At 49.1% G+C, this 25,110-nt stretch overlaps 1 protein-coding gene across 1 annotated transcript in view; it reads left to right on the top strand.

The window, feature by feature from the left end:
• Positions 1-25,110, top strand: part of Dscam (DS cell adhesion molecule) — a 527,122-nt gene that overhangs the window by 472,802 nt on the left and 29,210 nt on the right. Inside the window, exons 25-29 of the mRNA XM_055614797.1 lie at positions 317-505; positions 1,533-1,823; positions 4,592-4,768; positions 15,758-15,788; positions 22,451-22,566. Coding sequence (XP_055470772.1) covers positions 317-505; positions 1,533-1,823; positions 4,592-4,768; positions 15,758-15,788; positions 22,451-22,566 — 804 coding nt within the window. The remainder of the gene's footprint in view (positions 1-316; positions 506-1,532; positions 1,824-4,591; positions 4,769-15,757; positions 15,789-22,450; positions 22,567-25,110) is intronic.

The raw sequence follows: 25,110 nt of genomic DNA, 5'->3' as shown, positions 1-25,110 counted from the left end.
TGTGAGGCTTGCTCATCCAGTCCACCGTGGCATGAAACGGGCACGGGGAAGTGTGAGGCTTGCTCACCCAGTCCACCGTGGCATGAAACGGGTGCGGGGAGTGTGAGGCTCTCTCTCCCTGAACTTGTGGTAGCGGAGCAGTGCAATAGCAGTGTCCAGTGTGGCTGACGTGAGCTGCTCACCCCAGGCCTCCTCCCAGTGAGAGACTTCCAAGAGTCGGGAAGTTAAACCCCTCTCCTCTAAAGACAGCCAGAATGAGAGAACGCATCCTTTCTCCTTCCCCGAAGCTCACCATTATGTCTCCTGACTGTTACAGGCTACATCCTGCAGTACTCCGAGGACAACAGTGAGCAGTGGGGCAGCTTTCCCATCAGCCCCAGCGAGCGTTCCTACCGCTTGGAAAACCTAAAGTGTGGCACATGGTATAAGTTCACTCTTACTGCCCAAAATGGAGTGGGACCAGGCCGCATAAGTGAAATCATAGAAGCAAAAACTCTGGGGAAAGGTGAGAATGCCCGCCTGCCAGTTCTCCAGTTCCTGCATGAAGGGGAGGGACCATGAAAGATTCACCCAGTCCAGAGGAGAGCAAATATCTATGAGCTGTTTTATGTATTTGAACTTTTTCCTGAAATGAGTCCGACAGATTGATAGCGTGGTAAGAGAGACCACAGAACCTTCCAGAAGGTTCTGGCTCCCTACCTCACTCTTTCGTTTGCAGTTCAAAGAAAAAGGCCCTTTGAAGGGTTTCAGCAAGAGCGCTCAGGCCAGGCAGCCATGAAGTAGGACACCTGTCCTCACAGGTTTTCAGGCTGGAAAAGGTTGGGCTAATAGGTTAGCACTTCAAATGAACTGAGTTTTTATCTGAATAAAATAGAAGCTCAAGGAGATAAAGCCCAAGCAAGTGGCTCCCAGAGGCAAGGGTGCAGCTGGGAATGGCAGAAGGAAGGCTGGACATGGCTCCCTACATACAGAGCAAGGGAAAGAGAGGTCTGAGCAACCCCTCTCCCAGCAGGGAAGGAATATGGGGGCGGGGGGAGGCAGTGTGTGGCTCCAGCTCCTGAGTTTCGGATCCCAGGGTGAGGCTTGGGAATGAGAAGCTGGTCTGTGTGGAATAACAGCCACTACGTCAGAGGCCACAGAACTCCGTGTTTGATAGCAGAGGGAATGGCTGAGACCTCCCCAGCCATTCCCACTCTGTCTTCTCCCAAGTCTGCACTCTGCTCCTGCATGGCAGGGACGTTATTCAGCTCCACACCCTGCAGTGGGCGAAGGGCTCACGAAAAAAGACAGAGCTGCTCTTGAGTGGACTCCACCCTGCGTAAAAATGTCCTGCGTCCACTCACCCTCCACTCAGGCGCAGGTCCTTGTGGTTGGGAAACTTGTAGGTTCCCAAGGCTTTGTTCCTGCTCTGAGTGACTGGTGATCCAGCCTTGGCCAGAGCTAGGCTAGACAGAGCCAGTAGCCCAAGGAAATCACTGAACCCGCTGTAGAGAGCCACGTGCCCACAGTGACACTGCCTGAATCTTCCACAGAACCCCAGTTCTCCAAGGAGCAGGAGCTCTTCGCCAGCATCAATACCACCCGGGTGAGGCTGAATCTGATTGGCTGGAATGATGGTGGCTGTCCCATCACCTCCTTTACTCTTGAGTACAGACCCTTTGGGACCACGGTCTGGACCACAGCTCAGCGGACCTCCCTCTCCAAGTCCTACATCCTGTATGACCTGCAAGAAGCCACGTGGTATGAGCTGCAGATGCGAGTATGCAACAGTGCGGGCTGCGCGGAGAAGCAGGCCACCTTCGCCACGCTGAACTACGACGGCAGTAAGCTCAGGGCCTCCCGGCTTTCCTGTCTGTGCGTGGGGGTGTGCGCATGAATGCTCTTCCCTCTCCTGGGAGAAACTGGCCAGTGCGCAGTGCCCCCAGAGCCCGTGAGGGTCTGGGAGCTTCAGCCCCACGCTGGACTCCCTAGTCCACTGCACACACATGGCTATCACTGTGTGGCCAGAGGAGAGGGGCTGAGGGCCAGCGGGAACTCCCTGGGGAGTCTAAGCGCAGACGCGGCTTATCTCAGGGCTCGAGGACTCTGCCTCATGGTTCCGTTGCTTTGCAGATGACTGTGAGCTAACACTGCTTTTGTTGTCTCCCACCCCTTCCCCACCCATCCCAATCCACATAACAACTTTCTTTTTGCTCTCATTACACCCTTAAAATGCATGAACACAACAGTTTTCCATGGAAAAGGAAGTTAGGTCAGGCTCGGCAGAAGCAGGGGCGCTGAGGGGACTAGAATGGTGAATAGGGTCACAGTGGGCCTGTGTGCGTGCGCTCACACACACACACACACACACACACGCACGTACTCATTATGCACATCCTAGGGAGTCTCTTGACCTCTGATGCCCCAAACCACTTGAATTCTGACCCTCCTTCCAGTGCTGAGGATCTTTACTAACAGTGAACGACACCCTGCTCAGTGAGTCTTGCTGGCAGCACGTCCATGCTGATTTTGCAGCCCCGACATCGACCCTCATGTGTGTAGACAATGACAGGTTCTGAGTTCTCACCAGCAGGAATTCATCAGGCTGTTTGGAGCCTCTGTCCACTCCCCACTGCTCAGAGTGGTCCCAGGAGGCCCTGAGTCTTTCTTTACTCCCTGGCATGCTGTGCCTCCCCTTCTGGTGTCTATGGCCTGCCTGTAATCATTGCTTCTAAAGCCCATCTCAGATATAACCAGATTCCTCTTGCCTTGGGCTGCAGGAGAGCCCTCAAAGAGAAGACCTTCCGGTGCCAGGACTCTATCCAGTGCTCTGCAGTAGGCCCGGAGTCTGGGACAGCAGCATCGCCCCTTCAAGGGCCAAAGCCTCCCTCTCTGTTGTGCATGTGTATGTGGCTTTATTCAGAGACTCCTCATCCCAAGGGTCCCACACAGGCAGAGCAACATTCAATTTTGTTCCCCCAACGGTGCTTAGTTCTCTGTTCTTACAAAATGAAGGGCCAAGACCATGGTTTTATCAAGTTTGTTTAAAGCTTCATCCAAACCCCTCAAGCACACGACCAGTTGGGTAGTTAACGCACTTGTCTCTTGGACGCCTGTACCTGGCCCATAGCTATGCTCCCATGTGGGTAGATGACAGAGAACTTGATGGAGTCCACGTATGGGTGGCATGCTCACATCTGATCATATCACTAGAAGTTCTGTCACAAATGTCCTCCACACTTTAAATGCTCGACTGTGAGACAAGTGTTCTCATTACTCTCACGATCATGTTAGCACAGTGTGTGTGAGAAGAAAAGTGCGTGCAATGGGCATCCTATTCCCTAAAATCTGAACAACTTCATGGCACGAGGAAATAAGAGAACATTTTTATCTTATCCTGAAAGAGATGGCAGGTGTCACTGAACTGACCCCCACGGCTGCGTGGCTTTAGTGTCTCTTTTGTCACATATGCTTGAGTCCATTTTAGGAAAAACAAACACTGAAATAGAAATCACCCTGACAGTCACATCAGTCAGACTCCCAGTTCCCCCACCTCTTCATCTGTCTCTTCTAATTCCTTCACCAACACTGTCTGCATGACCTGGTGGTGTCCTGTTCCCAGCCCTGCCTCACGGGCACCTCTCCTGTGCTTCCTTCTTGCTCTCCCGGCATCTGCAAGCCTGGCTGTGCTGTCAGTGACCCTGTGAGATTGAGAGAGCATTCCGCTTGGCTCCAGCAGAGACCAGAGGACCAAGGGCTCCAGTTACTAAACACAAGATAAGATCATCTTTTGCTCTTGGGAAAATAGCATTATTTTTGCATTTTTTTTCCTAAAGCCCTGGCAATTCTTGTTTACAGAAAGACAGTGGGAATGGAATGCCTTATATAATGAAGGATGGCAAAATGTGTGCTCCAAAAATCACAGATGTCTGTTGAGATCTTTGCACCCGTGTGCTCAGCTTTGGGGTAGAAATCATCTTAAGGCAGCCCAGAGCTCAGTTGACTTCTTTTTTAACAATGCCCTGTCAGCAGCTTGCTTTTTACAGACCTAGATGGACTCTCTTTGAAATTTTTCCCTTTGTTCTTCTACTGTAAACTGGCAACTCTAAAAGCAGCTGTGAAGCTGGTATTGAAATCAAGAGACTAATCAAAATAAAAAAGGAATATCCTTCTTAAGGCTGCAGTCCCTTCCATCTTCCCCCAGAGGGGTCTTCCATCCAGCTGACAAATCTACTGTTCTTCCTTTCATATGCAGGTTTCCAACAGCCTTTAACAAAAGCACTCTGAGTGACAGCCAATGGGCAGCATGGGTCTCAGGGGAGTTCGTGGGGCTTCTGTGAGGCAGGCATCACGAAGTCAGGCCATGTCATCCTCGGGGACTTTGCATCAGGCAGTCCTTTACAAAGATGTGCTAGAGTGGAGAGTGAGCTGGAAGTTCAGGTGAAGGGAAAGTGAGCCAGTCAACGCACAGATTTAGGGGAAAGTTCCTCTCATTTCTCATCACAGATACCCTTGAATCACACCGCGCGGTCTTTCTGTAACCCGTCATCCCTAAAAACTCCACCATGCTGTCGCCATTAATAGCCATCTAACATCGTGGCCCTGCTTTCAGGTACAATCCCTCCACTCATTAAGTCAGTTGTCCAAAGTGAAGAAGGGCTGACAACCAGCGAAGGGCTCAAGATCCTAGTGACCATCTCCTGCATCCTGGTCGGGGTCCTGCTGCTCTTCGTGCTTCTGCTGGTCGTGCGGAGGAGACGGCGGGAGCAGAGACTCAAGAGGCTGAGAGGTAGGCCCTGTGTCCACTTGGTGCCTCCTCAACAGAGGCCAGCCAGAGAACAGGCTCCTTTCATCCTCTTGGTACCTGTTCTGCCAGCTATGATTTGGTGCCTGATGTGGCCTTGCAGGACTTTGGAGCCCTGGGGGGAAACAATAATGCATTGAATTGCAGTCAGAGATGGAGTGCAAGTGGCCCCGTTACAGTCCCCACAGCCTCAGTATTGGCAGACAAAGAAAAGTAATTTCTCACGGGCTTTCCAAGCCTGCTCTCTTTGATTTTCAGTGGTTCCAGTGAAGCCACCAATTACGGCTTTAGAAGGAAAAAAAAAAAAAAAGGGAGCTTTGAGAGTTGCTCTGGAAATGAGAATGATGTTGCCTAGAAGCAGAGACGGGCTTATGGTGGAGGTACAATGTGGTGAGGCAGAAAATGCACCCTTTTCTGAACTAGAGATAAACACTGAAAGCTGAGTATGAGAGTTTAAGTGGAAAGAAAACACAGCAGAAGGTGAGGGACACAGGCCAGAGACCGTGGTGGGCAGATCCCATTTCTCCAGTGTCTCATTCTGTGTGGCTCTGGGTGACAAGGCGTCACAGTTTCTGGTCAACAGTCCTTTCTCTGCAGTGTGAGTGCAAGAAATCTCAAATACGGAAACGTTCTATACCTTCAACTCATCAGGCTGTCGACCCAGCCATTGTTTGCCCAATGGCACCCATGAGGTGTTTGTGGTTCAGTATCAAGATAGGTGGAGCAGTATTACCTCCACATAGCCTTCAGAGTTACATTCAAGGAGTAAGCCTTGAAACAGCCCTCCCAAACACCCTGGTGCCCCTGAGCCTCACTCCCACACCTAGAAAACCCTAAGCTCATCTGTATAACTTAACTGTGATCCAGCTAGCATGTTGGGCATAGTGCTGTCCTGTCCATCATCTCTCTCCAGATCTGGTATGTGACCCTCATACACTCACTACTATCAACTTCCTCTCACTTTGCCAACAAATTAGAAGTTTTGAAGTCCCGTTCAGCCCATCTGTGCATTTTAAGTCTTTCCGTTAAATATCCCAGAGCCCGAGTCATCCATGGATCTCATCAGACATCAAAATGTTCTTCCTAAATTGCCTTAACCAATTGCATTTCAGTTCTGTAGACAGCCCAAGCACTCGCTAGATTCCTCACATAGATAAGGGGGATACACTCCCCAACTCCAAGCGCTGCTGGCGCGTGCACGCCTCAGCATTTAGCTGGCCACACTTGCCAAAACAGGGCTTCAGTGTGAAGCCGAAGGGGTCTGAAGGATGGAGGGAGGAGTCCTAAATGGGAAGAGAATGGGAGGCTACTTAGGTGCCTACCACAAAAATGGAATAATACCCAATGCATTGAGAAATTCACTAGAGAGAGCATCATGGTGCATTTCACTTTACTGGCAAACACTCTTAGCGTCCAGCAGACATTTTGATAACCCTCTTTCACCATAAATCCCAATCGACATTGTCTTTGAGCTATCAAGCAGCAGTCCTCCTTCCTCGTGGACAGCAATGTCATACTAGTTACACACAGAAGGCTGTGTATTGCCTGGGACTCTTCACACCAACCATGAAAGTGTCTTACCATGAGCTGGGTTGATGCACAGGAGTGCGCTAGCAGATGGATGAACTAGTGGGCAGGGCTTCTCAGGGCTCTTGCGTCTGCCCATCCCTCCCCACACTTGTTCCATCTTCCTCAACTGCTGTTTGATTTTCACTACTGTACTTGTTACCTCAGCACCCAACACTGCCTTTCCTTGCCAAGAACATTTCCAACAAAAGCTGCTGCTGCCAGGTCAGACTGACAGAGGACCACAATGTTGCAGAGTCCCCTGCCTACCAGTTCCTCGGCCTTCAGTTGGTGCTTTGCAAGGGCTGTATCCAGAGAAGATTCTGGGTGTGCTATGTCACTGCTAGCACCTCTATGTCTAGACGCTGCTGTTTTGCAGCTGGCATTGGAGGCAGGGTAGTCCACCACACCTGAGGCTCTCACTCCCTTAAGGGGTTTTGTTCCCTTTGTTTAGGAGAAAAGGAAGAGGTAGCAGGAAGTTTTCTACAGGGCAGAAGCAAGAGAGACAGGAAGTGTTCCCTGAGCTGCTAAGGAGTGAAGAATTCAAGAGGAGCAGTTTGTCCAGCCACTGGGGCACCAACACCGTGCCTTTCATCGGTGTCTGAACAAACAGTCCGGCAGGGGAGGAGCAAGACCACAAAGAAGGTGGCGCCCAGTTCAGACCCCGCCACTTTCTGATGCCAGACTTAAAGGACACGTTGAGATGGAATTTAGCAGACCACTCTTGGTTGTCTGCCGTGGACCACGGGTTAGGTTTTAAAAACTGGTAGTATTTTAAACTACCATTAATTTTGATCATAAGAGTTTGGCAGGGCCCTGGGGATCAAAGGGTCATGAAGACCCTGTCCAGAGCTGCAGACAGTGACCCCCTGAAGTGTTGGATTAAGGGTTACAGTGGGGACACACTCATCTCTCTGTAATGCTGAAAAGTGCTGCCATAAAGGACAGAGTAAGTGATGGGCCCAAGAAGAGAATCATGGAATGCCAGCCCAGACACCCATAAGCCATCTACCTCCCCCTATTGGCCCCTATTAATATGTCCATTAACCACATGAAACACTTTCCACTCAGGGAAGACTGCAGTCACAGAGTTTGACGTCACGGGTGTCTTGATCCCCAGAGCTCATTAGTAATGTCATTTTACTAGAAACGGCTCTCATAAGATCAGCTCCTGTGCCGACATCTAGATCAGTCCCCACGGCTTACAGACTGTAGAGAGAGCTCTCTCCTGCCATGCTTTATTGTCCAGAGTCAGCTCGCACTTCTTGGCACACAGTGCTGTTGCTCGAGCAGTCACCTGGCAGGATCAAAAAATGGGGTAAGCAAATTTGAATTAGAAAAAGATATGAGTGCCTGGTGGGTGTGCTTACGGTTATTCGAGGCCAAGTTCAGACCGACCCTCTTGTTTAGTGGCATTGTCAAAAGTTGGATACAATAAAATGCTTGCTTGAATGGCATGCCATGCTGTGTAGAGAAGCAACCTAATTAGGGGAGCACAAGGTAACATTCTTTTATGCAAAAATAAAATGAAAGAAAATGGGACTCAAGCAGCTTAGCAGCCTATATTCTCCCTTCCTGGGGACTTACTAAATTTAGAGCACAGCGACCTTCTAAATTGTCTCCAAGTACTAGATTTTTTTAATCTATATCCTTATCCAGGACTTCAGAAGCTGCACTTGCTTTTAATGATGCCCTGGTTTCCCCAACTTCTAGATCCTTTGAAGTACAAGGTTAAAGGGGAGTCACAGTTGGACCCAGAACGCCAGCAGCCCCAACCCAATGACAAATTGATTCCTGGATCGAGTATTTCACACTAATACCAGTAAGAGCTCCGTTCCTTCGGAGAGGTTCTCCTGAGGGACTGACAGCCTGGGTTGGTGCCAGTCAGCAGGGGTCAGCTGGCAGTACCAAGCTGAGGACATAGTGATCAGTTTGCCCCTGTTTCCCTAGCAAACGCCCTTTTCCCCTAAAAACAAAAAGTAGTCGTTATTTCAAACATGATTCAAAAGGAACAAATACTTCCATACTGGCCAATGCCAGGTGGCCATTCCAAAGAGACCTTGGGCTCATGGTTTACAGGGCGAAGGCTCAGTGGGTCAGTGGACTATGAGAAGTCACTTCCATTTTTCTAATTCTACTGACTAGTTTCCCTATGTAAATGGCCAACCTTTCCCCATTTCTAAAACTGAAAAGCCAATTGAACTCTGCTAATCTCAGGAAGGCACGTGAATGTCAGAGCACACTGGCACTTAGGCTTGAGAAGAAAGGAAAAATAAACATGCCTGTACACTGAGTGCAGAAACCTCCAGGAAAGAGGAAGAATGCAGAGACAGTTAACTTCATTGCCAAGCCAATAAACTGTGGTAAAAAAAAAAAAAAAAAAAAAAAAAAAGCAAGCATTGGACCTGAGGGACTTCAGTTCTGTTTCTGCTTCATAAACATGGGGACCTGAGTTTGATCCCCAGATGCTACATTAAAGGAAGAAGAAAAAACACCAAGGAGAAACAGAGAGGTGAAGGAGGAAGAGAAGGAGAAAGAAGAGATGGAGGAGGAGGAGGTGGAGGAGCAAGGGGAGGAGGAGGCAATGATAAGTACTTGATAATGTGTCCTTGCAACCCCAGCACTGAGGAGGTAGAAACGAGAAGATTCCTGGAGCGCAGTGAACAGCCAGGCTTCTGGTCAGGCTCCAGGCCATGAAAGACCTGACCTCAAAATAAAAAGGTGGACAGATGGACGGTGCCTGAAATGCAGGGCCCAAGAGCATCATCTGGCGTCCACACACATGTGTGCACCTACACCTATGGCACACACAAAGCACCTCAGGATTCTTGCTGTGAAAACTTTTGTTCTATCTTTTCTTGTCCTTCGGTCCTTCCTTCTCTCTCTCCTTTCATCTTCTCTTCCTTTCCCACATACTTCCATCCTTTCCTTTTCTCTTTCTCCCCTTCCCTGTAGTTGTCAGAGCAGAGCCGAGTGGAGGAGGGTCCTGTGTGTGAGGGTGCAGGACGAGCAGGCATTGCGACGAGCGGAGGCGAACCCGGGCAGCTGGTGAGCTGGACACACAAAGGGGCAGTCAAGAGCAGGCAGTGTGGTGTCAGGCTGCCCCCGGAGCCTGTCTGGCTTACCGGCATGCTCTGCCCTGCCCCTGTTTGCTCTTGCAATTCTCTCAGGTGACAAGCATGTATGACTGTCTCTGAGGAGATTTCTTTCTCCTTAGCCTTAAAATCTTCTTCCACATAAGAATGCAAGTGATTAGAAGTTCTGGCTGGGCTCTTGAGAAAACCTACATGCAGGTTTACAGCCTTGCAAAAACAGCTACTTTATGAAATTCTTTTCAGTCCCACAGAGAAGTGGGGCTGACAGTGGGAAGCCTTTAAATAGAACCTTTAGATGAGTGAAGCAGCAGAATGGAGCTGATGTCCTTAGATGGTGTCCTTTTGCTGGGAGCGTGTGCAAGTGACTTCCCAGAAGACGTTAGTCCAAGCGCACACCATTTTCCTCAAGAGCTCAGACAAACACAGACCTGGCCTATGAACGATAGTGTTCTCTCTCTCTCTCTCTTTCTCTCCCACTTAGATGTTTACAATATGAAGCTGCTTGGACTTTGAGAAAGCCTTACTAGATTGCTAGTCAGGGCCTGGGTGGATCACTCCATGACACTGTGAAAACCTGCTGGTGTGTTCCTCACACACGTGCAGACCCAGGACGAGAGCACTGGTCCACAGAGAGCACACAGACACTAAACAAAACCATGCTGTGATGCTCCTGAAACACTGGGTGGCTCTCCCAGACCCAACAGAATGCTGAACTAGAATGCTCTTTCATGGTCTTGTTTAGTCTCTCAACCCCTGGAGGACTTGATGGAGTATAAACTTGGCCTTGTCGTGTTCATGTTGTAGACATGGAAATGAAGTCCAGAAAGTCACGGTTAAAAAGGTTCAAAGCAACACTGAAACAAAGGTAGAAAAGAGCTCAGGTTAACCCTGTCCTCCCAGGGAACTTGGTATATGCAAGTAAGAGACAGGCTGCCTCTTGACACAGTCAAGTACATTTTTAATGACCAGCCATGATTCGGAGTCAGAAGAAGTAAGTATACTATAAAAGCATGTAAATGTGATTCCCACTTTCAAAAACCTTGGTTGATCATTTTTTTATCTTAACACTCCATGTCATTCAGTCCTTACTTTTATTGACACACTGATAGATAGCTTGTGCTTTGAATAGCTGCCACACTTCTCCCTAAGTGTTTTCACCACTGACTACTTGGAGGCCAGCCAGCATCACATGCTCACCCAGAGCCGGACCCTCACAGTCCTCCACCCAGCCACGCCCACGAAACTGCTCTGCACAGGCAGGTGGCCAGTGACACCCTGATCGCCGTTATGGCTGCCATCATTTTCTAGTCTTCCATATCATTCAGGGACTTGCCTCCAGAAACTCCTTCCCCCACATTTCTGTATCACTGGGCTAGCCTGGGGCACTTTCTCCAGCATTCCCTACCCAGCAGTCTAGGAGAGGAGCCAAGAGACAAAAAGGGAATGTGAGGTGGCTAGGGACTTCAAGAGCTATGCCACCAGCCTTCTCGGGCTGATCTGAAGGGTGTGTGGTCGTAGCCCACTATGCTCAGGGCTGCCTGGCTGTGTGTGAGCTCTGGATGATGTTCCCACAGAACAGATGGCATGGAAGGAAAGCCACCCCACCTCTGCTCTGCTCCGTGTGCAGCAGGAGGAGTGCTGTATGAACCATAACAGCAGAACCAGGAATTATAAAAAGGAGGAAATGGAGAGAGCGAACTAAAGGAAGAAAAGGATATCAGATGAGATGAGAAACAGAGACAGGAAAAGTTCAAAATGCTTAACAATTACCAGATCCCTGATTAGCTTGCTATTTTCTCCCCAAGCCTCTGCAGTAGCCAAGGTTGTGGGGAGGGAGTAGGTTTTTCAGTGTTGGCATAAAACAGTCATACATGTCCCAAAAGACAATGAGCAAAATATAGACACCAATTAATTTATGCGATTTCACTGAGGACTCCCACTCCTACCACTGGAAAGATTAGAAACAGTGTCAGAGGGTTCACGTTCTAAGAGACCCTGAGGGAGACCATTTTAAGTTTCAAACAAAACTCTTTCCCCACACAATTCTCTAACGTTTGTGGATAGTCTCATAATAATCAGAGGCGAGTGAGGGTGCCAGGCCGGTGGGGGTCTCTACCTTTTAAACATTCATCAGTTTGGAACCTTTTTGTTTGAAGCAAGTTAACTTAAGCTTAAGAAAGTAGTTTCTGAGCCATTGAGGAATGACAGGAGCCACCAGGGGTCCGGGCAGACCCACTCTGTTTGGACAGAGCTGACTGCTGAGGGAGCAGGCCAGAAGCGGCAAGCCCCATGCGGGGCTGGGCAGACTGGAGTGTGAGGCTCCCACAGGTGGGAAGGGAGCCTGTAGTGGCACAGCGCGGTCCAGAGACCGGGAGACTTTGAAAGGCTGCAGCCAAGAAGACTGCAGCCCATAGGAGCTGTAAAACCTCATTTGTGACTCCTGTAATGGATACGTCACTCTCGTGTGTGTGTGGAAGAAAAAACTCTCAGGGTCTACACTCGAGCTGGTTGAATAAAGGACATCATGAAATCACAAGCCGTTCATAAAAGACAGTCCTAAGTAGGAAATTACCTAGCAATTAGGCTCCGTGAGAAGTGCTTGAGGGTTTTAGAGAATTTCAACTCAAGAAGAGAACATTTAGTCCAAACATGGGAACTCGATACCACTGAGTGGCTTGTGGATGGCTCCCATCACTAAGGATAGGTAGAGAATGTGTCACGAAATTCAGTACCACAGAGGGAAGCTGTGTCCTTAGCCAGGTGAGGTGGTGCCCACCTCTGATCCCAGCCCTGTGGAGGCCCAGGCAAGACCAGGAGCTTGAACTAAGCCTGAGTATACAGCAAGACCCTATCTCAAAACAACAACCAGAGAAGACCCCAAAGAAGTCTCTGGGCCACGTGCCTATGTCCCTACCAGGACTGAGCTATACCCAAGAGATGAAGAAGAAGAGGGAAAAGAAGATGGGTCCTCAAACAGGTAGTCTCGGGAAGAGTAGAGAGTGCCCAGCTGTAGGCTCAGAAGAGAACCACAATACCAACTGCCACTGGCTCCAGGAGGGAGCAGAGAGCAAACCCAGAGCTAAGGGACAGGAAAGAGACAGAGACAGAGAGAGGAAGCCACAGTCACAGCAGGAATCAAGAGCGGACAGGGCCTCTGAGAACACCACAGAAGCTCCCACTGAGCAAGTCAGTACTGAGGATTACTGCTACATGCCAAGGGTCCATAAGTGAGGCCCGAGGAGGCTCAGGGCAAGTCCGTTGCTCTTATGACATAAAAAGCCTGAACCCTGGAGCTGGGTCACCTAGTGTTGGTATCTGAGTTAAAAAGATAAAACAAAATATGAAAAAAAAAAAAAAAAACAATCTACAGGAGATGGGGGATTTCTGCTCATTCTGGGGGTCCTAGAGTTTGAGGGGGGCATTTCTGTAAAGCAGCAGAAGACAATTCCTGTGGTAACCCACAACCCACCTCTGGACCCCCTAAAGATAGCACTCATTGTAATAGCTGCCTGAGGCTCAAGGGAAAGAATCCTAAATTTCATTAGGAAACTAATTTGAAAGCCCCTGTCACTATATTCCAAAATTATTAAAATGTACTAACTTGCTCTAGATTCTCTCCTTTCCCTAAATGAAAGAATGTCTGGGGTGTGCCATGGGCTCTTTCCCCTTTTCCTGTATGAGCGCTAGCAATGCTTCCCCGCCTCACTCTGCCCAGATACCTCCCTCCCTGGTCTGACTCAGCCTCTGCACAGCCCCGCCCAGCACTCCCCAGCTTTGAAGCAGGTCTCCCCAGCTCCACACCCAGACCAGCTTCCACATCCTACCCCGCTCCTGTCCTGTGCACCCCAGCTCTGGTCAATTTCTGGGCTCTGTGCAGTCTGTCCATCCTGACTGTCCCTACCACACCTGCAGGGCTGTGGGGTTTTGGCAGTTTCCCTCTGGCATCACATAGCAATGTCATCTCCACCCCAAGCAACTCAGTTCTGTAATCCAACACTCAGTTTCTTACTTGGACCCTGAAGGAAGCCGGTGGCAGAACACAGCATCTACTTCCTAGTCAAACCTTCCAAGTGAGAAGCACGATAAACGCCAGGGAACAGCCCTCTCACTCTCCACCTCTGCCTGTCATCTTTACCCACGCCTTAGCCTGGAAACAGCCCTCAGACCATGCTAACTGCCTTCCTCATCCTCATCCATCACTATGCAAATAACCTCTCTGTCCAGTAAAGCAGACCTACTTTTTCTGTTATCCCAGTGAACTCTGTGTGGAACAGATGGGCCCATCAAGTCTAACTCCTCAAGGTCCAGATCTCTTCAAAACAGAGGGCAGCCTCTATATCCTTCCAGATTGGCCCAGGCTGATACTCTGCCGTACTCGGCTCATTTCCCTTACCCTGCTGAGGCCAGATGTCTGCTCCTTGGTGTCCCTGGCGGACTGATTTTCATTCAGCTCAGGTAAAAAGGACCACTAGAAAAGCAGAGAAACTGAGCCCCAAATACTGGCCATGCATGCCCTGTTACGGCTGGACATATTCACGACCCACTTAATTGCCACACCGTGATACCAAAGGGACTTATCCTGTACTCCTAAGAAGCATGGTGTGAGGCAGGTCCTTAGAACTTGCTTCAGGGTCACACCAGGCTGCTCATGCCACCCAAATTCTAAAGTGTGCTAAAATGTTGGGCTTCCTGGATTAGTTCCAGGGAGCCTGTAGAAGAGAGGAATCCCAACTAGTACAACTTTGCCTGAAGTTTCAGCCAAGCTGGAAGCAGGACACGGGAGCTCCAACATGTCTTCTCAAGAATGGTCTTAGGCGGGGTTGACCAGCATGGCTTTGGAATTCAGTGCCAAGCGATCTTAGCCTGGGAGAGAGCCACCCAGCCACAGACAGAGCCAGTGCAGCAGAGGAGGGGACTTCTGTTCCCCTGAGGAGCCTGTGACTGCACATCAGAGGGGGAAGCCCAAAGAGAGCTGCTGACTGACCTGGAGCAATGGCACAGTGTATGGGCATTGGGGGTGGGGTCTCAGGCCTCAGCGCCCAGTGGGAGTTAAATGTTTACTCCCTCAAGTTCTGTCCTCTTCCTCAGCATATTGTACGAGCCAGTGTTGGCTGTGACGTGGAGCTAATTAACCCCAGCTTCTGGCATTCCACAGATATATTTGCTTTGTACATGTTAAATCATTCAGGAAGAGAAGAGACTCGCGCTATTTACTTCATCTTTGCAGACAAATATAAAGACATGAGCTGGGGGCGGCACTGTGGTTCTGCTTCCTGTGTCTCTCCACGTGGGTGGAGAGGAAACTACTTTTGTCTTCTAGACTGAACCATCTGCGCACAAAGCTGGGACCCAGCATCAAGGCTTCCCAGCGGGCGCGCTTGACTGGTGGCTCGTAGAGCAAGCTCTCTAGGTCGTTGGGGTTCAAGGTGCTGGGGGATTGATCCGAGATTGCCCCCATGCTCCACACACAGGACATGGCAGGCCTTAGAGAAGGAGATGGAAAGGTCCCTGAATGTGGTTTCTTCAGGGTGGAGCCATTCACCATCAAATCAATTTATTTCCAGAAAAGTCTGTTCCTTGCGCAGGATCCCTAACATGAAGTCTTAGAGCAAAGAAAGAAATTTTTAAAAAAAGTTTCTGTGTTCCAGGAAAGGAAACTTGACTTCTGCCAGGACTGAACGTGTAAAAAGCATAAATCACATTTTAAGGGAAACGATTGTTTCTAAATAGTGTTACCAAATAAGTCGATCTGTCCTACAATATTTTGAGGTACAATTTCTTGTGCCAGGGTTGATAACCAGGTCTCCATAAACCATGTCCTGGCCAGGGGAGGGCATGCACAATAAAGCTTTATTTCTGGGTTTGAAATAAACATCCACGTTTGTAAAATTCAGTGACCAATCTGGAGGCATAGAGCTTTGTTCCAAAGCCTCTTTAAAGTGAACCACAGTGGCCTAACCCTCCGTCTTGTCTTTCTTGGGAAATAAAAAAAGTGGGCTTCTTCTACATAAATGACTTTTCCCCAAATGTTAATTTTCTAACTGTTGAAAATAAAACTGGGTTTTCTAGAAGTGACAAATAAATAGGTTGTAATAAAAACTTTAATAGATGTCTGTAATTTTATGGCTGCAGGGTACTCTTGCACCTTTCTATTATAAATAAAAGCCATAAAAGAGTGCTGTGTGGAAGAAATAAGGAGCCGTAAAGCCCGGGGACATTAGCTGTTATAACTGTGTGAATGAGTAGGTTTCTTCTAAGTAAATGTGAGTTATGAGTTATTGCTCTTATACTAATCTTAGCTTTCTCTCCCCAGATGCAAAGAGTTTAGCTGAAATGCTCATGAGGTAAGAATGTGACATTGTTCCCCAGGCACTATGTGTCAAAGGACAATTTTAATTTGCTTTGATTACTTCTTAATGATAAGGATCATCTGCAGTCTGTGACATGTTCTCATTTCAATGTGTAATTTTCATGTGTATTCCAAAACATCCATGGATGTGTAGTTGGCTACACTGACACCATCCGTGCATGGCGGTGCTGTTGGCTGGACTCAAGCATTGGGATGGTGCCACTGAGGCTGGGATCAGGGGTGTGCTACAGGAGCTTGAGTTTTGCTTGTGTCCAGGTTCACAGCTTCCAAAACTTCCAACAGAGTTAGCCCTGTTCGAGGAAGGCCACACACAAAAAGCGTGTCAAAGTCACAGTAGGCCATGACAGACTCTTGCTCTCGGTGAGGGATGCCTTCTGCACCCCTCCACCCGTGTGTTCACCAGTTCCTGCTGTTACTGTTCCTGCGCTGCCAGGCTTAGCCATTGCCTGCCTGTTTTATACCTAGGCCTAGCTGTCAGTTGGCTGTTTCACACTCGATACTGTGGCTTCCTCATTCATCATTGTTTGGTAGAGACAATGGATGGGGCCATGGGAGGACTAGCAAAGATAAGCTGCATCCTTCCAAGGACTTGTAGACATCCATGGGGCTCATGGCAGACAACAGCATGAAGAGGGAATCCTGACCGCTCCATGTCCCTATTCTGAATTCCTGCTGCCCACCCACCCCCAGTCCCTCGACGTCAAACACTGGTCTCCCCAGCCGGCTTCCGCTTCCTCGTCATCAACACATGGAAAGTTGTCAGCATTATCACAAGGAGTTCATGGTCTAAATTAGTAGAATCTTTAGCAGCATAGGAAGAGGTTGGATGCTGTTAGAAAGCAAGATGTTTCTCACAGACACTGTTGGAGCTACTGTTTTAAACCTGTGTGCATCTTAGATAAAGCAACAGTATGGCAGGAATCCAAGCTAACTCTGAAAGGCTGAGTGATGTAATTAGAAGAATGTTGATGTCATTTGCCCCAAATAGGAAAATAGAGACAGGGTACAGACATTTTGATTTTTCAGTGGCTGAGGTTGGAAGCTGGTGTTTACCAGAACACAGGGCCTGTGTGGGTCATGTTGAATTTGAAGTTCTTTTCACACATCAATGAATTTGTCCAACGGACAGACAGCTAAAAGAGTCTGGGCTTAGATGAAAGGAAACAAATCCAAGTTTCCTCAAAAGATCTTCAGGATAAATTTCTCATCAGAAAACATCAGATTTATGTGAGAGATTGCACAAATCTGCACACAAGCCCTTCAGGCCATGCGCACCAGGAAACCCACATTTGCTCACTCATCAAGAAGAGGCCTTCTCTGCAGCCTCCTGTGTTGTATCCAGGCTCCGCTAGACTTGTCAGAGCTGATAAAAACATCTAGAAGGTAAAGCAGCAAAAGCTGCCTGACTTACAATGACTGACTCAGCAGAAGAAATTTTAAAATGTAGGTTTGAAAACTATGAATTCATTGACATTTAATGTAAAGCTCTCCCATGCAGTTCGATTTTGCTGGCCGCTCTTGCAAAAGCTCAGGCATATGAACTGGCAGCGGTGAAAGTGATGAGGGCTGTGCAGCTCTCTCCGTGGTACGACCACTGCTTGCCTCAGCGGCCGCTTTCCAGGGCCAGCTCGCCAACCTGGCTCCCAGGAGGGCTTCTCCAGGCCCCTAGAAAGCTGAAGACAATCGTGGGATGCTTTCCCCTGCCATGCGGCTTTCCCAGCCCCTCCTTCCCGTTAGCGTCTGCCTCAAGGTCCCCTAGGTGCTCCCGTCTATAGCTCACACCTGTGCTTGAAGGACATGAAACCACGGCCTCTTGTTTTCTCTGGGTAAGAACGAGCTGAGTTTTCCTCTCCTGAGACCCAGAGTGCGTGCCTACACAGCCTTCCCCCACGAGCCCCAGAGCAAGATCTTGGAAAGCAGCGTGCAATCAGGCAGGTGGGAGCATTGAGAGGCCACCGCCGTAGGAGCAGGACAAAGTCAGGGGCCTCCACATTGGCTATCATTTGCTGCTAGAAGACGGGCAGCCACTACAGCAGTGACTATAAAAATTACTTCCAAGCACTTCGGATGGGTGGAATTCACTGGGAGGGTGGGGCAGTGATAGCTTCATGCCAGCTCAGCTCAACCTGAGACGGATGGCTTTGCAGGCCAGGCCACCACGGACTGGTCAGTTCAAGACAACTGTGTTTGAAAGTGGCCCAAGAGGTCTAGGTCAGTCATGTCCACCAATAAAAAGAAGACCGCTGAATGGCTGTCCCTAATCTGGCCAGCTGTCTTCTCTGCGCAGCTCAGGATATTGTAGCTACAGCTAAGAAGAAAACATGAAGTCACAGGCAATCCACCTTCTAGTTGTCATGGCCAACAGCTGGCCTTCTCCCTGTGGGCCTGTCATTTCTCCACTCTGCCTCCCCGCCTGATCATCCTCAGAAATCTCCCTGCCTCTAACATGTGCTTCCATCAGGTCTTTGGTAACTAAGCAAGGGTGGCTGAGGTGGTCTAAGATGTCACCCAACTCTACAATCACAGACACCTGGCCCTCCTGCGGTCCCTCCCGCAGCACTGCCACCATCGCCAGGCTCCATGATCCCATGTGTGCATTCCATCCTAGCAAATACCCCCAAAGAGGAGAGATGCCGCCGCCACACCGCCACAGCAACTGCTGCACTTTGCACAGTTAATTTTGGTTTTCCTCCAAAGAACAAGAGTGTTTGGGGAAAAATTATTTCCAAGTACTTCTAATCGGTGCAATTCAGCAGTGAGGCAGTGAAGTTACCGTGCTGGGTGATGATCCTAAAAGAAAGATTCTTTTTCATTTGTTTCAGCAAGAATAGCTTTAAAAACAAAACAAAAACCCTGGGCAGGGAATAGCTCAGTGGACTGAGCTTGTTGTATAAGCAGAAGGGCTGGAGTTCGGATTCTCGGCGTGGTGTCTGTGACCCAGGGCTGAGGGGTGGAGCCATGCTAGCTGAGCTGCTATGGTGCTTCTAGGCTCAGGGAGGAGACGGTGCGGAGGCTGCCTTTCTCTGCAAAGCTACCAACCTACGTCAGGGCCCATAGGCCACCGTCAGCGTGAGCGCTGGTGAGAGAAGACTCAGACGGAGCACTTACGTAGACTGTTCATGTTCACATCTTTGTGCATATGATCTGAAAATGCCCATCCAGATGGCACAGCCACATGTCATCCTCTCCGTAGATATTTTATACTTCAAAGACATTCAGTCATATCTGGGGCAAGTACATCTTCACTAGTTACACACACACACACACACACATACACACAGACACTTTTATAAACATACTCACACATATAATCATAAACAGACATTTATACATATGCTCACACTCAGACACATAGACACACATTCACCCACAGTCAGACACATGAACACTTACACACATACTCACATACACAGAGACTTACATGCATACACTGACGCATCACACTTGTGCACACACACTCACACACACACGCACACACACACACTTATACATACACGCCCTCACACAGACCTACACTTTATACACACTTACACATACAGACACCATGGCTTTGAGGAAATGTGAAGACTCTGAACAACAGTAGCGACCTGCGGGGGAGCGTGTCTGATGAAGCTTCCTCCACTTTCACGGCTGCTGCCGTTGTAATCGGCTGGCCAGAGGTCATGTCTTGAGAGCGTGTTCTTCACTGTCGTTCTGCTTCCTCAGTGAAAACATTTAGAATCCTCTAGGGTGCAAATAGGGTTCTTGTAATTGCACTGTTCAAAGCTTTGCTGTGGCTGCCAGGACCAGCGGTGATTATTTCCAAGGACCATCCTCTGTATGTTAAACACTAGAAAGCCAAACACGGCCGTGAGCATTAATATCATGAGACACCTTAGTCGGAGCCCAGCAGGTGAACCAGGGAGGTTGTCAACCATGGCAAAGCCTCTGAGATTGGCTCCCAGGCTCCCAGGCTCCCAGGCTCCCAGGCTCCCAGGCTCGTGTCATATCTCCCAGGATAACGTGGCACGTTTAACACACACTCGTTGGTGCCTCCTCTGACCGCCTGCTGGTCTGGGTTCTAGGGACATGGAAGGACCAGATGAGTGTATTCCTGTGGAGATGCAATTCCAGTGGGAGAGACAGATAATGAACAAGATAAAGCAATTACACATGTTTAATTGACTTGATTAAACATATGCGGGAGAGTAATGGTGCCAAGAAAACTAGATTAAGTAGAGAATGGGACTAGGGCAGGAGGGATTCCCCCACAGGGCCAACCTGGCCTACTGATGGCTGTTAGCAAGGATCACAAGGACATTACGGGAGGGCCAGCACATGTGCTGTGTCCAGAGGGAGCACAGAGGGGCTCTGGGGTGAGGTCCTGGGTCTCAGAGGTCACTGTGCCTTTCTACTGTGGGGCCTGGAGCACCTTCCCTGCTCCAGGACTCTCCCTCCAGCCCTCACTGCCCCCACTGTTGTTGTTCTTACAGTGTCAGCCTTCACAGCACTTACTTGGCTTGTTCCCTGTGTCCCTGAGACAGGGAACCCTTCATTGTCACTTGGGTGTGACCTGTCCCTGGTGCTCAGTTTGTCAGAGCAGACACTCCTCACGAAGGAACCCACTCAGGTTTCTATTTTTGGTTCAAGGACATGTTCCGGTCCTCTGTGGCTGCTACACAGGTCTTCTGGATACCTGAAGCAGAGAGGCTGCCCACATGTTTCTGTGGAAAGTCAGAGGGTAGAAGTGTGGCAGGGAGCACAGAGTCTCCAGGGCCTCAGATGCTCTTCAGCTTCTGCAGCTAGCGTATCTCTGCGGTTTCCCTTCTTTTTTTAACACAAGTGCAATGGGAAGTGAAGGAATTTGAAAGTGTGTAGAGATCATGTGAAAACCCAGGCCAAAAGGCTTGAATGTGGGCTGCACGTAACTGGCATGATTGCAGTACAGAACTGGCCTGATTGTACCACATAGCCCCATCGAACCAGTTATGAGTCTACAGAGCAGGAAATTTGGCTCAGGATCAAGCATCCAGAGGAGCAGAGAACCTTTTAGAAGTAGTCTTGCTTATGGGCTGTTCTGTTTACACTCACTGAAGAAAGGGACATCATAAAACACCAGTTGTAACCTGGGCTTCAAAAGGAAGCATACAGGGCCTTCTCAAACGGACCTGCTGTTTGGATGATTTAGGTTCCAGCAGCCACTTAGTGGGTTAGGAGTGGCTGAGGAGGAACCAAGGAAACAGGTCCTCGAACTCCTTCACTGGAGGAAAAAGTGCTTGATGTGCACTGTGCAGACCTTTCTTGCTCTCCCTTCAGAGTAACTAGCAAATGAGGCTGAGGAGGTGACTCAGTGGGTAAAGAGCCTGGCATACAAACACTAGGACCTGAGTTCAAATTTCCACCACCATTTAAAAAGTCAGGCACACGTGTGTCTGAGTCACTGGCTACCTGCTGGCTAACTGGCCTAACAGAAACAGCTAGTCCTGGCTTCAACCAGACTCTTATCTCAAAAAGATGGGAAGCTACTGGGGAAGACACCCAGTGTCCGCCGCTGGCCTCCACATGCACAAGCACGGTCATAAAAGATATATAGACAGATGGAAAAGGCAAGGAAAGGAAGAAAAATACATGAGGGACAGAGGGAAGGAGGAAGGAAGAAAGGAAGAAAGGGAGGGAGGAAGGAAGGGAGGGAGGGAGGGAGGGAGGAAGGAAGGAAGGAAGGAAGGAAGGAAGGAAGGAAGGAAGGAAGGGGTAAACAGCCAACGGATTAGGTGGACCTGATTCCAGAAATCATCCTGTAGATTTTGAAGATTCTGCCCTGAACATAGGGCAGCAATAAATGGCTTTACTGAAGAAATATCTCAGCATCTTCTGCTTGCTGGGTGGTGCTTCAGATAACATTTTAACACTTAACATATCCTTATCTAAGACTGAACCACCACGAAAGTAGGTTGCTAATTAAGACCCCTGTTGGCTCTTTCACGTTTCTATTCAGCATGAAGGTCTCACTTTGAGCTGTGGCAGGCTGTAACTGCTGTGATTAGACCGGGCAGTTTCAGCACCTTCTTCCATTTACTTTTAGAGAATTCACTCTCCGAGTAATTTTCTAGTACACAAGTTCTGAGATGATAAAATTATTTTAGTAATTGAGATTTTTTTTCCTTCTATTTCAAAATAGTACTCAGCTAGAAAAACCACAGTGATGCTGGAAATGCTAAAAAGCATCATGATCCATCACTAGAACCTGAGTTATCCGTACAAAACTGCTAGTGAACCCAGCATCCAGCCCCAGCTGGTTCCCCGGCCTCCTCTCTTGCCTCATCACTGTAGCTCGTGTCTGAACATCATTGTTTGGATGCCCTTTTATAACTGTTTTGTTTTCATTCTTACCCAAGCAATGGAGATTATCTCAAGATTGATCTTTTTTTGTCCCACCTATTAGAAATTTATATGCTCTGAATCTCCTCTGTCCACCGAAATGGAAGCTTAGTAAATATCTCTTCAACGAAGGCAAAGCACTTTTCTATCATGTGCATTTCCCTCCCGTCTCTGAGCTGTTTTCATAATTAAACAATAAGCTGGCTTGATAGAGAGTGGCGTGTTGACGTAATGGCGCACCAGTTGGGCTGGCTAACACATCCTCTCTCTTATTCCCAGTAAGAACACACGGACGTCAGACACCTTGAGCAAGCAGCCACAGACCCTGAGAATGCACATCGACATCCCCAGGGCTCAGCTTCTGATTGAAGAGAGAGACACCATGGAGACCATAGGTGGGTACCCTGCTGGCCGCAGTGCCCAGAGTGGCTACAGGAGCCATGCTCTCTCATCCTCACCTGGGAGGGTGGGGAGTACTTGACAGGAGATAGCTTGGAGGCCCCACGGGAGACACGCCAAAGGGAGTAATAAGCACCAGTAAACACCATGAGAGTTCCCCAACTCTGCTGGCTCTGGGCCTTTCCTGGAGAGACCATTGTCTCTCCAGAGAAGAAAACTTTCCAACACAGCCAGCCTCTGAGCCCACCTCCATCTTAGAGATCCTCTGTGCTCTCCTTGCCAACTCTGACTAGGTCAGCCTCCATCAAAAAATCTTCACAATTTGATAACACTTAAATAAATAAATGCCATCATGCAGGCTGTCCTTCCCATTCCCAGCATCCCATAATATCCTGGAGTACAAGGAATAGCCCCCAGTTCCTCAGTCTTAGAGAAGCGGTGAAAGAAAGACGGGCACTGTGGCCTATCTCCCCACAAGCTCAGCACCTAGACCTGCCACCTTCCCATGCCCAGTAACAGCCACAAAGGTCCCTAACACTGACCAAGAGTTCTCTAAATCCCTCATGTTCTTACAGCACTTTCTGTGTGCTACTCGCTTAAGCTTGCATCAGCTCATAGGGAAGGGAGCTGCTTTTATCTGAGACAGGGAAAGGTTTACAGAGCCAGTCAAAGTCACCAGACAGAAGCAAACCCGGGGTTTCTGGCTGATCTCCAGCTTTACCACCCTACCATCTGCCTTTAGTGACAGATGGCTGCTATCATGCCAGCAGCCTTCTTCAGGACCCTCTTAAGCCTCATGAAAATTAAGACAAATGTCTTAGTGGACCATCACTGGGACCACCACTTTGTAAACTGCCTTTGTTTTGGAAGGCGTCTTCTGCCACTCAGTGTCAGGGCAGCCCTTTCCCCCTGGTCTAGATACCCTGCCTGCCTCCCAGTACAGTCCCTGAAGACCTCCTGCCAGGAAGGCTGCAAGAGGAGTTCTGGTGGAAAGAAAGTTTCCTGTGTCACCCTCACCCTTTCCTTTTCCCACCATCTTGAGAGGTGTTTTGAGCTGATGGGTTTGAAATGCTAAGGCCCAGGCTGCCCTCCCTGCTTCAGCACATCAGCCTTGTTTAGAAAAACCATGACCAAGGCCAGTTCGGCCCTCAGTCAGCTGAGGCCCATGGCAAACTGGAAGCCCTAATGCAGTAGTTAAAAATGTTAGTTTGTCACAGTGCCAACAAAAGAACATGCTTTGCTTCTAGTTGTCCATCTTTTTGCTGCCGAGGCTTACGCAATGCCTCTCACTGACCTCTGTGGATGAGACACTAAAAGTAAAAATCACTGTCGGTCTGCTTTTTGCTAAGCACGCTCTGTGTTGCGTTCAGAACAGGGAGGCCAGGGAGCTCGGCAAGGTCACAGCGGTTACAGAGGTGAGGAGTTGTGGAGGGTGAAGTGCTCCTCCTCAGACCCTTAAAAAGCCTTCAGGTGCCTACTACAGCATGGTGGAGCCTGTCAGTGCTATGAGGCTTCCACAGGCTCTTTGTGGCTGGCTAGATGCCAGCCGGTCTGCCCGTCATCTCTGTGTGTCTCCATGACCTGCGGCCAGATCGTCACAGTCTGCCTGGCATCATCTGCCAGCAACCATCATTGACTCTTGTCATTCCCAAATAGTGGGTCGATGGCATTTTCTAATTATGAGGAAACACTCTGGGCATTGAGCACCTTTCATGTCTGTCCAGAGTGACTGGCTAACCTCACAGTTAGGCACTTGACATTCCCAGGACAGGGTTACAGCCCAGCCATGAATCTCATCTTAAAAACACGGCTGCCCGTCAGAATCCACAATGCAGCTGTGCTAGGAATGACAGTGTAGATAGGGGTCTCTGGTGTCAGCTCTCTTTGGGAGACCATCTCTGTGCAGATCCCACTTTCTCCGAGCCAAGCCTCCAAGCCCAGCTCTGGCACCTGTCTCGGCACCAACCTGGGTTGGCTACCCGCTGGGGCACTCGCAGACAGCTTGGCAGCCTCCTCCCCACTTCTCTGCCAAGAAATTTGATTCGAGGTTCAAGGCCTTTCCTCCTCTGCCAGAGCCTGAGCAACTGGGTTTTGTAAGGTCCGCTCGCTCTGTTCAGAGCCATTTTTGGGCACAGAAGCCTGTGTTGTTTATGAGTTTAGCATCCGTGTCCCACTCCTACCCCACCCCTTCAGACAAGCTGACAGATAATCAGAACCAGCCTAATCACAGCGTTTGAAAATTACAGAAACTCCATATATCCCAATCAAAGTCTCTTTGTGTCAAAGAACGCTAAAGGCCAGTGCTCAGACAACAGTACCTGCCTCACACAGCTGTTCACCTGGGAACCCCAAGGCCCTGGCTCCTGTCTCCCCGCCGCCCAGAGCTTATGCTCTGAGGGTTCTCTTACAAGAGAGAGATCCTTGAAGGCAGTCAAAGCATGCACTACAGAGTAAAGCTCAGAAGTAGCAGGAGGAAGGGAACAGGCCCCACCCCTTAAAAGAAGAGGAACCATCATTTCTAGAGGATAGGCCTTCTCTCC

This window comes from Psammomys obesus, unplaced genomic scaffold (assembly GCF_907164565.1).
Source record: "Psammomys obesus unplaced genomic scaffold, mPsaObe1.curated_primary_1811, whole genome shotgun sequence".
Lineage (NCBI taxonomy): Eukaryota > Metazoa > Chordata > Mammalia > Rodentia > Muridae > Psammomys > Psammomys obesus.
The sequence above is the reverse complement of the archived record's forward strand: the minus strand, read 5'-3'. Positions and strand labels throughout refer to the sequence as shown.